General features: G+C 35.3%; 1 protein-coding gene across 1 annotated transcript in view; it reads right to left on the bottom strand.

The window, feature by feature from the left end:
* Window positions 1-12,998, bottom strand: part of Cutc (cutC copper transporter) — a gene marked incomplete at its 5' end in the record, with an annotated part of 29,439 nt that extends 16,441 nt beyond the window's left edge. Inside the window, 3 exons of the mRNA XM_010638529.3 lie at window positions 1,494-1,553; window positions 8,590-8,661; window positions 12,893-12,998. Of these exons, the coding sequence (XP_010636831.2) occupies window positions 1,494-1,553; window positions 8,590-8,661; window positions 12,893-12,998 (238 nt within the window). The remainder of the gene's footprint in view (window positions 1-1,493; window positions 1,554-8,589; window positions 8,662-12,892) is intronic.
* Between the last annotated feature and the right edge of the window lie 2 nt (window positions 12,999-13,000).

Raw genomic sequence — 13,000 nt, 5'->3', positions numbered from 1 at the left:
TTTTGTTTACCAAATATGAATCTTTTTTCCCTGCTAAAAGAACTTTAGTTTTGCACAGAATATAAATATGCCCAATATCAAGCAATGAATAACTGGTGTTGCAAAAAACAGACTACACTCTAATATACAGATAAATTCTAGGGATTATAGAATGGCCAGAGATTGCCTTTTTTAGTGAGAAGATTCCAAAGGGCTGTTAAATATATAAAATTTTTACACTAAATAATGCTACATCAATACCAGTAGCATATCAGTATTAATATCAGTAGCAGAGTAGTGTAACTCTAGAGTAAAACATTCACACAGGGACTTCCGTCAAGACAGTCATAGGAACTAGTTTCACCCTCCTTCCAAACCAAAGACCTGAAAGTTCCAAAATGTTCCCAGTACCCAGTAACCTAACTGCTCAAAAAGATATATCTGAATGCAAAAACATTCAGTAACCAATAAAATTCATAATATATTTTAAATTAAATGACTAGTCAGGAAAATAAAACATGTCAATCAAATTACACAAACTCAGAACTTGTATAGATGTTATAATTAGCAGACAAAGTCATTAAAACAACTATTATAATTTCGTTCTATATCTCCAAAAACATTCAAAAAACACATGGGAGATACAAAAATTCAAATATCTAGATACTACAATGTATGAGATGAAAAATATACAGGCAAGATTAACAGATTAAACATTGCAGCAGGAAAGATGAGTTCACTTGAAATAATATGCAAAATAAAATACAGAAAGAAGATTTTTCTTAATTGTAGCTTCTCAGTAAGTTCTAGGACAATTTCAAGCAATCTAATACAAACATAACTGAAGTCTCTTAAGGAGGGAATGGAAGACATTGCTGAAAATTTCCAAATGTGATGGAAATTATAAGAGCACAGGTCTAAGAAACATGAGGAAAACCACATTCGGGTACATCATAATCGAACTATTCAAAATTGGGAACAAAGAAAAAAATCTTAAAAGCAACCAAAGTGATAAAGAGAGAAAAAGAAAGATATGAACGATAGATTTCTTCAGAAACAACACAAGCAAGGAGATACTGCAAAACATCTTCAAGGAGCTGAAAGAAAAAAACAACTGTCAACCTAGAATTTGACAGCCAACAAAAATATTTTTCAGAAATAAATAAGAAAGATGTTACTGATTTTACTGCAGAGCAGCTAAATCAGTATAATACAGCAGCTACTTACTTCCAACTTTTTGATGCTAGAGGGAAAAAAATGATGAAATCTTTGTGTTACCGAAACCATAGTATTTCCAACTGATACATATTCATAGCATTCTTTTTTTTTTTTTGTACCAGGGATCCAACTTGGGATCTTGTGCTTATGAGGCAGGAAGTGGAACCACTGAGCTAAATCCCTGGGCCCTATTCATAGTATCTTTAATGATTGCATTAGTAAAAGACCCAAATGAGACTGATAATCAATTTTCCTGGCTCTATATAAAAGAAAAATTTTGAAATACAGGCATTTACCCATGCTGGGTGTGGTTCCTCCTTCCAATAAACCAGAACATAATTCAATCCGACCAGCTCCTGTAATAAAAAAAATAAAAAACACTTCAGCACAATTTTTTTAAAAGCTCTTAATAAACAGCAAATGGCTTACAATATTTTTCTAAGTACAAAGTCTTAGAAGTTGTCTAAGACATTGCCAGGTATGGTAATAATGCATTTCTGTAATCCCAGCACTCTGAGAGGCTGAAGTAGGAGATCATGAGTTTGAGCACAGCCTGAACAATCTAGTGACTTAAGGAAATCCTGTCTCAAAATAAACGAAACAAAATGGGGGAGGCACACTGGGAATAAAGCTCAGTACGAAGGTCCTGTGTTCAATCCCTTCAACCCCCAGCTATACCACAAAGAAAAAGAAGGGGGGAGAGAGAGGTGGGGGAGAGGGAAGAGAAGAAAGAACAGACACAGCGGCTATCTAAACTATATTTTGCAACCCATATTATGTTTCTGAAAGTCAAATTTAAGAGTGAATTGAAGGTAAGCTAGTTATCTTAAAGTTCTGTATTATAGGGTTGTCATGCACAAGGAAGTGACTTAGAATAAAGATATAACTGGAGAGACTACAGTGAAACATTGGCTCATCATTGGTAAGAAAATAACATTATCTTTTCCTCAACAGTCTTTATTATTCTAAGCCTTTAAAACTCTAGTTACTTTTGAGTAAAGATAATTTGAAGAATCAGGCAATTTCAAGAGCATGACTGCCGAGGTCATGTACAAAGGTCTCAGGAGGTAGCTTGAAGAGGCTCTCCCTGGCCAAAGAGAAGACATTATAAACATAAATAAGCAAAATAACTATACTGGATTAAAATACATAAAATATGTCTAAATCTAAGTTCATAATAACAAAAGAATTCATGGGAGAATAGAAAAATTATTACTCTAAATACTAGTAAACAAGGGTAAAGAATATATACCAATAAAAAAATTTTTTAAGTAAATAAGGGGAAAGAAGCAAGGATTTATTCTTCTTTTCTAGTACAAACTAAATCTAGCATAACCAAACAGTTCACTAGGAAAAGTTGTTGTTTATAGGTATATTCCAGCTAAGAGATAAAAAAATAAATGGTAGACTTAACATGTCATTTTTTTGTATCCCCTTCTAAAATATGGATTGCTAAAATTATTAGGTGAAAAGTTACTTGGAAACTTTACAAAAGACTAAAACAACTGAATTAACTGCTTAACCAACATCATAAAATAGAAAAAAACAAGATTCCCTCCTGATGCAACACAACAGGAAGTTGACTATAAAGTAGTTTTGTCAAAACTCAACTCTGAATCTGATTAAGACTTTGAGTCACAACCAGGAATGTAGCTCAGTGCCACCACATCTGCCTAGCAAGTGCAAGGTCCTGAGTTCGATGCCTGGTACTAGAAAAAAAAAAAAGACTCTGGGTTAACAATAACTTCACAGGAAATATAGCAGTCAGAGAAACATGTTAAGTGACACTGACCCAGAAACTTTTGCAAATAATCTAAAAACCTACAAAATGTTAGGAAAATGTAAAATGACTTCTGCTGTCTCTAACAGCATATAGAGGAGTTTAGGAAAACGGAAACCATGTATCAATGAAACAGATTCAAAAAGATATCCAAAGATTAAAAATCCTACTAAAATATATGCAGCAGAATGAGCCAATGTGAGGACAGAATATTAGGTACAGAAGATAAGATTGCAGTTAATGATGATGAAAAGAAAGATTTCTTAAAAATATCAAAGGATCATGAAAAATCAATCTGACAGCTGAAGAATAACATAAGACTGATCAGTGAAAAAGCAGGAGATAGCACAAAAGACATAAAAAATACCTGTTTACAGAAGTAAAGGCAGAAAACTTCCCAAGCATGGAAAAAGAATTTGACATACAGATAAAGGAGGAATATAGAACTCCAATTAGCCATGATGAAGAAAATCTACACCAAGGAATATAATAATTAAGATTCTAGAAATTCAACAAAGGAACAGAATCTTAAAAGCTGTTAGAGAAAATAAACAAATCTTCTGTAAGGAAAATGCAAAAGAATAAGAGCAGATTCCTCAAAACAAACCTTCAAGTCAGGGAGCGCAAGGAGTAAAGCATTTCAAGCCTTAAAAAAAATCTCTGGGCTAGATTGAGGTACCCCACAGAACTATCTTTCAAAACTGATGGAGAAATAAGATACTTCCATAACAAAAAACACCTGAAGAAATTTATGATCACTAAATCAGGACTCCAAAATGTTCTGAAGCATATCCTAGAAAGAAATAATGAGGACTTCAAGAACAACTTCAAGAACCCCAAGAGAATGAATCTACCTCACAGGGCAAGTAATTAGAGGTGGGAAAAAAAAAAGAGGAAACAGCACCAGGATAATAACATGACAAGGATAAGTAAATACATATCAGTTATAACCATCAACATAAAGGGTCTCAATTCACCAATCAAAAGAAACAGACTGGCAGAAAGGCTCAAGCAGCAAGATCCAACAATATGCTGCATATAAGAAACACATATTGCCAGCCTCGCAGGGGCAAGGTCCCAAGTTCAATCCCCGATACCAAAAAATAAAAAACAACTAAAAAAAAAACACATTTAATTAAAAAAGAAATGCATAGAGTGAAAATCAAGGGATAGAAAACAATACCCCATGTGACAGGAACCTGGTAAAAATCAGGGGTAGCTATTCTATTTGCAGACAAATTAAATTTCAAGACAGCTGATTAGGAGAGACAAAAAAAGCAATTACACTCTTGTAAAGTGAACAATTGAGGAGGAAGAGATAACAATCATAAATATGCATGCACCAAATAACAGAGCACCTAACTATATAAAACAAATATTAACAGACATGAAAAATCAAATAAGCACTAACCACAATTATAATGGGGAATACCTTAATACCCTACTCTCACAAATAGATCAACTAGACAAAAATATCAACAAATAAATATCAGAACTAAACCAAACTTTTAAACAAATGGACTTAGCAGAAATCCAGAGTGTTCTACCCCACAACATCAGAATATACATTCTTTTCAGCTGCACATGGGATGTTCTCCAAAATAGACCACATACTAGTCCATAGAACTGCTTAAATGCAAAAGAAATGAAATTACCACACACATATTATCAGACTACAGTGCAATGAAATTGGAAGTCAATGGCAAAAGAAGCCCCAAGAACTTCATAAACACATGGAAATTAAATAACACCCTCCTAAACAACCCATGAGTCACAGATGAAAATAAAGAAGTAATTAGACAGTTTCTATAATTCAAGATAATGTCAATAAAACATAGAGGAAGTTATGGGACCCAATGAAAGCAGTCCTTCAAGAAAAATTTACAGTGGTAAATTCCCATATCAGAAAAACAGAGTAAGCTCAAATAAACAACTTGAGGTGTTGAACCTTAAGCTTCTAGAAAAAGAGACAAGCCCAAAGCTCATACAAAGGAGGAAATTATAAAGATCAGAAATTAATGCAATGCAGATTAAGAAAACAACACAAGAATTGAAGAGTTGGTTCTTTGAAAGATTACATAAAATTGACAGACCCTTAACCAACCTTATAAAAAAGTAGACTCAAATCTATATTAGCCAATGAAACTGAAGATGTAATTTAAAAAACCTACCAATAAAGAAAAGCCCAGGCCCTGACAGATACACCACTGAAATCTACAAGAAATTTAGAGATCTAATGCCACTACTTCCCAAATCCTTTAGTGGAATTGAAAGGAAAGCAATAGTCCCAAATTCATTCCAGGAAGCAAGCATTACCCTAATACCAACAGCAGAGAAAGACTCAAGCAAAAAAGAGAACTACAGTCCAATCTCCTAATGAACACAGACACAAAAATCCTCAATAAGATACTGGCAAACAGAATGCAGCATATCATCAAGATTATGCACCATGACCAAGTAGGATTCATCCCAGGGATGCAGGGATATTTCAACATACACAAGTCAATAAGTGAATTGGCTCTGTTCATACTATGTGAACTATACCCTGTTCATGTTATATGTACAGAGCCAAAGACAAAAATTATATGATCATCTCAATAGATGTAGAAAAACCATCTGACAAAGTCTAATGTACATGAATGATAAAAATCCTACAGAAATTTGGAATAGATGGTCTTTATCTCAATCTGTTTATGCTTTTTTGTTTTGTTTTTTTTGTTGTTGTTGTTGTTGTTTTCTTTTTTTGTACCAGGAATTGAACTCAGGACCTTACACTTGCGAGGCAGGTGGTGAAAATATCTTAATCTGATAAAAGCCATCTACAACAAACCAACAGCCAAAATCATTTGAAAGGGATAAAAAACTGAAGGCTTTCACTCTAAAATCAAGAACAAGAAAAGATGTCCACTATCACCACTTATTTAATATAGTCCTGGAAACAGCAGCCAGAGCAATTAGAAAAAAGAAAGAAATAAAAGAAGGATAGGAAAAGAAGAAGTTTAAATTATCATTATTTGTGGATGATATGATAACCTATATAGAAGCCCCCAAAAACTCCAATAGATTTACTAACCAAATTCAGTAGCAGAGCAAAATACAAAGTCAACATTCAAAATTCAATAGCATTCCTGTAGACAAATAACTCACTGAGATAAAAATTAAGCAAAAACCAACTGTCACAATAGCATCAAAAAAATGATATACTTAGGAATCAATCTAATGGAGGAAGTAAAAGACCTTTACACTGAAAACTATAATACTCTGAAAAAGAAGATCGAAGAGGCTATCAGAAAATGGAAAGATATTCCTTGTTGTTGTATAAAAACCAATATACTGAAAATGGCCATACTTCCAAAACTATTATACAGATTTAATGCAATTCTGATCAAAATACCAACAGCATATCTCACAGAATTAGAGAAAACAATCTTAAATTTCACTTGCAATCAGAAGAGACTCAGAATAGCAAAAGCAATTCTGGGCAACAAAGACAAGACAGGAGGCATCATAATCCCTGACTTTAAATTATACTACAAAGCTACTGGGATAAAAACAGCACGGAACTGGCAAAAACAAAACAAAACAAAAAAACAGACCTGAGAATCAATAGAACAGATTAGAAGATGTAGAAAGAACTCTAAACACACTCAGCTATCTTACCTTTGACAAAGGAGCCAAACACCTTCACTGGAAGAAAGATAACCTTTAATAAATGAGGCTGAAAAAATTGGCTTTCCACTTGCCAAACATTGAATCTAGATCCATATCTTTCACCATGCACAAAACCAAAACTGAAATGGATCAAAGATCTAAATATTAAACCCGAAACACAAAATGTGACGGGATAGGTAGAACTCTTGAACACATTGGTATAGGCAAAGACTTTATGAATAAAACCTTGATCACACAGGAAATATGAGAAAGGAATAATAACTAGGATCTCATCTTATTAAAAATCTTTTACCCAGCAAAAGAAACCACTGATGGTGTGAAGAAACAGCACAGAGTGTGGGAAATTTTGCCAGCTGTTCTTCAGCCTAAGCACTACTATCTAGAATATATAAAGAACTAAAAAAGAAAATCAGACCCCTCAAATTTAAAGACCCAATCAAAAATGGGAATCTCAAATGAATAGATTCTTCTCAGATGAAGTAAAAACAGCAAATAAATATATGAAAAATGTTCAACATCACTGGTCATTCAAGAGATTCAAATTAAAACAACTCTGAAATTCTATCTCACTCCAAAAAGAATGGCTGTTGTCAAGAAATCAACCAATAACAAATGCTGGCAGGCTATGGGGAAAAGGAACTTTTCTTTATTGTTGTTAGCAGTGTAGACTGGTGCAACCACAAGGGAAATCAGTGTGGAGAGTCCTCGAAAAACAAAAAATAGAAGTTCCATTACACCTCTCTATTCCTCTTCTTGGTATCAAACCACATCAGTATATGCAAACCCATGTTTACAGCAGCACAGTTTGTAATAGCTAAATCTCAGAAACAGCCCAAACAAATGCCCATTAACCAATGAAGGGATAAAGATGTATTTTTTTTTAGACAATGTAGCACTACTCTGCCATATAAAAAGATAAGCTTGAGATATTTCTAGCAAAATGGATGCACCTTGAGACCATACCCTAAAGTGAAATAAATCAGATACATGTTTAAATATTGCACTGGTGTGAGAAACTGAAAATGCAAATAAGGACCAAAATGCATAATAAATATTGAGAAATAGAAAGGGAACAAGTGGGGGGGTGAAGGATGAGACAAAAAAAGAACAGAAGGAACAAAATGGAAACAAAGCTTTTGTAAATAAGGAGGAGAAGAGAGGCTTAAAGGAGAAGGGAATGGGCAAGAAAGAAGATTCATCATGTACAGGTACAAATTCCCTTGCTGGATGTTATCATTATGTATATCTAAAATGCACCAATTTTAAAAATGACAAAAGCCAAAAATGCCCAACCAGGATGAATATATGTACTTACTGCTGGCTCTTTACTGAAAAAAAAGCAGATACCCACCCACTCATAGAGCTGAGTTGAAAGAAAAATGGTTGAAGGTGAGTGATGAGGACCTGAGGGTCCATTATACTACTTTATAATTGTATGTTTGAAGCTTTTCCATAATAAAAAAACATTTAAATTTTTCTGACCATGAGGTGATGAAAAATGCCTATACTTCCTATTAAAACCGCGTATAAAAGAAACACTAGGGTAAAAATAATGTCTCTGATTTGAATTTGGGGGAGGGGGTTGCTTGGACTTGAATTCAGGGAATTGTGCATGCTAGGCAAGAAGATTACCACTCAGCTACACTCCAAAATTCCTATAAAACCAGGTTTAAACCAATAGAAATTTAAAATTTTTTACTATGTTCAATAACAATCCAGTTAATGAGTGTGCATGATTGTGAACATGATTCAAATGTGACCTGCATAGGTAGGAAGGAGACTAGACCATAATTTTCCAGTAGGTTTTTAGTTGGTTGTTTTTGAAAAAATTAGTAGGATCCTTATAGATTATGAGGGCTTCTGAAGTCAGTTCACAGTATCCATTTTTTGACCCTTAAAAGGATTTGACCCCAACTATCCCTCATTCTCTAATTTCTTACCTCCTCTTTCTGCATTCACAGCTGACTCCACTGAATCCACACACACTTCCATGAGAAATCCATTTGCTGCTCCTAAAATATGGTACATGGAAAACAGAAATGCAAGAAGGTATTGTCTATTCAGATGAATCTCTCAGAAGTGATAAACATTTTACCACCAAAATCTAAATGTTGGATGATAGGGAGATAAGTACACTAGCACCATGAGTGCAGTAAAATAAGAATCACATTAACTATTAAACTGACGTGTCATAACTGACATATGAGCAAGAAATCATACTGAGCAAAATAGACAAATGCCAAATTAATCTTCCTAAAAGCACGGACCTTATCACATCCCAGCTCAGATTCCTACAATGCTTCTCAACTCCTGCATGTTTAAATGTCTCTACAGAGAGTATACATTTAAAAGCAAGAATGATGTCAAATCCTATTCCTATCACTTATTGTGTGATTCTAGACAATTTTCTTAAGTTTTCTTTAAAACAGGGTAGGTTTTAGTACCTACCTCCTAGTACTGAAGAGTAAATGACATAATTCATGTACAGGGCATAGTACCAAGAACTTAAACAGTATCATTAATAAGCTACACATTATTTCCTCCTTATGCCTCTTGTTCTTCCCAAACTTTATCTTCACTATTGCTTAAGCCATCTCAACTCACAGAATCCATGTTTATCTTTAATGCTAAAATTTTCCAATTGTTAAGCCACATTTCCATGCTTTTCCTTCTCTCAAAGTAGGAAATTCTATCTCCCTCTTTTGAACACATTTAACTCTTCATGAGTTATATGTTCCTCCCTCAAACACTATTTACTTTTTACCTCTTATTTATGAAGGTGTCAGATCACTGTTAGCTGACCTAATATCCCTGAAGTCTTTATGTGAGAAATCATCATCATCCAAAGCAAGCAGTTGTCTACCACTGGTACACAACAGTCACTTAAATATATACCAAAAGCTGAATAACTGCAAATTCATATGCTGATATTAAAAATATGATATTGTTACCAATGAGTGTTACCAATAAATTAAAAGATATAATTTATTTTTAATTTAAAGTATTGTAAATGTATTTCATGCAATGATCCTTAGAAGAATATTTACTATGTAGTGGTAATTGTTAATGGATTTGGAATTAGTCTTACTTCCTTCTTTGGTTATAACATGCTTGAATTTTTCCACCCAATATGGTAGTTGTGTATTTATTTTGTGGTACAAGGGATTGAACCCAGGCCTTGCACTGAGCTATACTACCAGCTTTTAAAAAAACTTTTTATTAGTACATGTTTCAGTACATAATGATTAGGGCAGGGGATTTGCCATCAGTGGTTCTGCCATCTGACTCGCAAGCACAAGGACCTGAGTTCCATCTCTTGCACACGCACAAAAAAAAAAACAAAAAAAAAAACCACACACATAATGATTACATTCATTGTGGGAAATTGGTATACATACGTAACACACCTCAATTCTTTTCCTCTCCCCTGCCCCTTTTTTTGCCAGCATCAGTCACTCATTTATCTTGTAAGTCCTTATAAAATTATCATAACATACAGATCAACAGCCAGACTAACAGGCAAAAAAACATAAAACACGTAAGAGAATTATACTAAATCTAGGTAGTCTTTTAACATTGTCCATGCTGGATTACAGTATCTTTTTTCCTTCTTGGCCTATGTCTGATTTATTTCACTTAACTTTATGGCCTCAAGGAGCATCCATTTTCCTACAAATGACTCCTTTATCCTTCTTTATGGCAGAGTAATACTCCACTGGGTATAAATAGCACATATTCTTTATCCAATTATCTGTTGATGGACATACAGGCTGTGATTATTAATTGTGCTGCTATAAATCGGGTATCATACATCACTGTGTATGTCTTTAACTTTTTATTACAGGCATTTTTAATGTATTTTTTGAGAAAGGATCTTGCAGTTCTCTTGCATAAGCCTCCCATGTAGCTGGGATTACAGGCATGCATCATTGTGCCAGGTGCTAATAATGCTTTTATAATGAAAAATTAAACCGATTTTACTTTGAAAAACAAAAATCTATCACCAGCTAATATTTAATTGCAACTGTCATTTATTTAAAAGACTATCAATACCAGATTGAAAAACTTGTTAATCTATGTCCTTAATGAACAATATTGCATTAACTTCAAGTGTCTCCAGATAGCTGCTACATCAATGGAAGAGGACAGTGCTTGTAGGGTGACCATCAGCCACACAGAAGGAACCTGCTCAGCAGGAAGTGGAGATGGATACAAAAAGCAGTATGACAGCAGGCAGAGTAAGCTGCTATGCTGAGAAAGTTATTTTTAAGGATGAAAGATGACATTTGCTTGAAGCAATAGTGCATAAAGTGGTGTAGTCCAGGTAACTTTGGGGACCTCAGAGACTCTTTAAGTCTGTGGGTGTAAACCATTTTTATAGCAACATAAAACTTTGCCTTTTCCACTTTCATTCACAATTGGGAGAAGCTTCAGGAAGGTACCTGACAAGGCTGAATTTTAAAAACTGGGTGTGAGGGGCTGAGGATTTAGCTCAGTGGTGCTGCCACCTGCCTTCTAAATGCAAGGTTCAGAGTTCGATCTTTGTAAGTCCTTATAAAATTATCATAACATACAGATCAACAGCCAGACTAACAGGCAAAAAAACATAAAACACGTAAGAGAATTATACTAAATCTAGGTAGTCTTTTAACATTGTCCATGCTGGATTACAGTATCTTTTTTCCTTCTTGGCCTATGTCTGATTTATTTCACTTAACTTTATGGCCTCAAGGAGCATCCATTTTCCTACAAATGACTCCTTTATCCTTCTTTATGGCAGAGTAATACTCCACTGGGTATAAATAGCACATATTCTTTATCCAATTATCTGTTGATGGACATACAGGCTGTGATTATTAATTGTGCTGCTATAAATCGGGTATCATACATCACTGTGTATGTCTTTAACTTTTTATTACAGGCATTTTTAATGTATTTTTTGAGAAAGGATCTTGCAGTTCTCTTGCATAAGCCTCCCATGTAGCTGGGATTACAGGCATGCATCATTGTGCCAGGTGCTAATAATGCTTTTATAATGAAAAATTAAACCGATTTTACTTTGAAAAACAAAAATCTATCACCAGCTAATATTTAATTGCAACTGTCATTTATTTAAAAGACTATCAATACCAGATTGAAAAACTTGTTAATCTATGTCCTTAATGAACAATATTGCATTAACTTCAAGTGTCTCCAGATAGCTGCTACATCAATGGAAGAGGACAGTGCTTGTAGGGTGACCATCAGCCACACAGAAGGAACCTGCTCAGCAGGAAGTGGAGATGGATACAAAAAGCAGTATGACAGCAGGCAGAGTAAGCTGCTATGCTGAGAAAGTTATTTTTAAGGATGAAAGATGACATTTGCTTGAAGCAATAGTGCATAAAGTGGTGTAGTCCAGGTAACTTTGGGGACCTCAGAGACTCTTTAAGTCTGTGGGTGTAAACCATTTTTATAGCAACATAAAACTTTGCCTTTTCCACTTTCATTCACAATTGGGAGAAGCTTCAGGAAGGTACCTGACAAGGCTGAATTTTAAAAACTGGGTGTGAGGGGCTGAGGATTTAGCTCAGTGGTGCTGCCACCTGCCTTCTAAATGCAAGGTTCAGAGTTCGATCCCCAGAAAAAAAAAAAAAAAAAATGGGTGTGAGAATCCAGCTGTCTTCCATAACACCATAAAGTAAAGAGACTTGCAAAACTAAGTAACACTGCCACCTGTGCTATTTTCTTTTGTTTAGGAATATTTATTAAAGTTATTTATGTTAACATGTTCTGTGTTTATTAGTTATTTTCTACCTCAATGTTTTTAATTTTCTGCTTTAATTTCTAATAAAGTGCACAGCTGTAAGTCATATAATGATTCTAAGGCTCTCGATGATTTTCAGGACAAAGGAGTCCTGAGAACAAAAACCGTGAGACCCGCTGGTGCATAAGAACCAAGAGCTCACGGAGAAGAGGGCTTGCCTGTCTCCAGACTGCCACGTTACCCTGGAACGGCAGAAGTAACTCGAAACTTGGAGCAGCCATGGCCACTCATCAGCAGTTGTGTGGCTTTGACAACAACCCCCGCCTTCCGAGTCAAACGGTCACCACAGGAGGGGCACTGGGCCTGCTCCGCATTAAACGACCGCGGCCAAACGAGATGAGTTCAAGGACCCTCGTGTGGCCGCGGGAACGCGAAGCTCGGAGTAAACAAGCTGGAGGTGGCAAGACCGCGCGTGCGGCGCTGGGATTCGGACCCACCCAGGCAGGTCCAGGCCCAACTCACGCTTCCCACGCTTTTAACGCCGCAGGACAGGACGGCGGCGCGGAAGCAACTTCCCGGGAAACGTGCCGGACCGCGGCCCGCGC

The sequence above is a fragment of the Fukomys damarensis genome, unplaced genomic scaffold, assembly GCF_012274545.1.
Source record: "Fukomys damarensis isolate Sample0158 unplaced genomic scaffold, DMR_v1.0_HiC HiC_scaffold_8, whole genome shotgun sequence".
NCBI classification, from domain to species: domain Eukaryota; kingdom Metazoa; phylum Chordata; class Mammalia; order Rodentia; family Bathyergidae; genus Fukomys; species Fukomys damarensis.
Note: the sequence above shows the minus strand (reverse complement) of the source record. Positions and strands in the feature narration are given on the sequence as shown.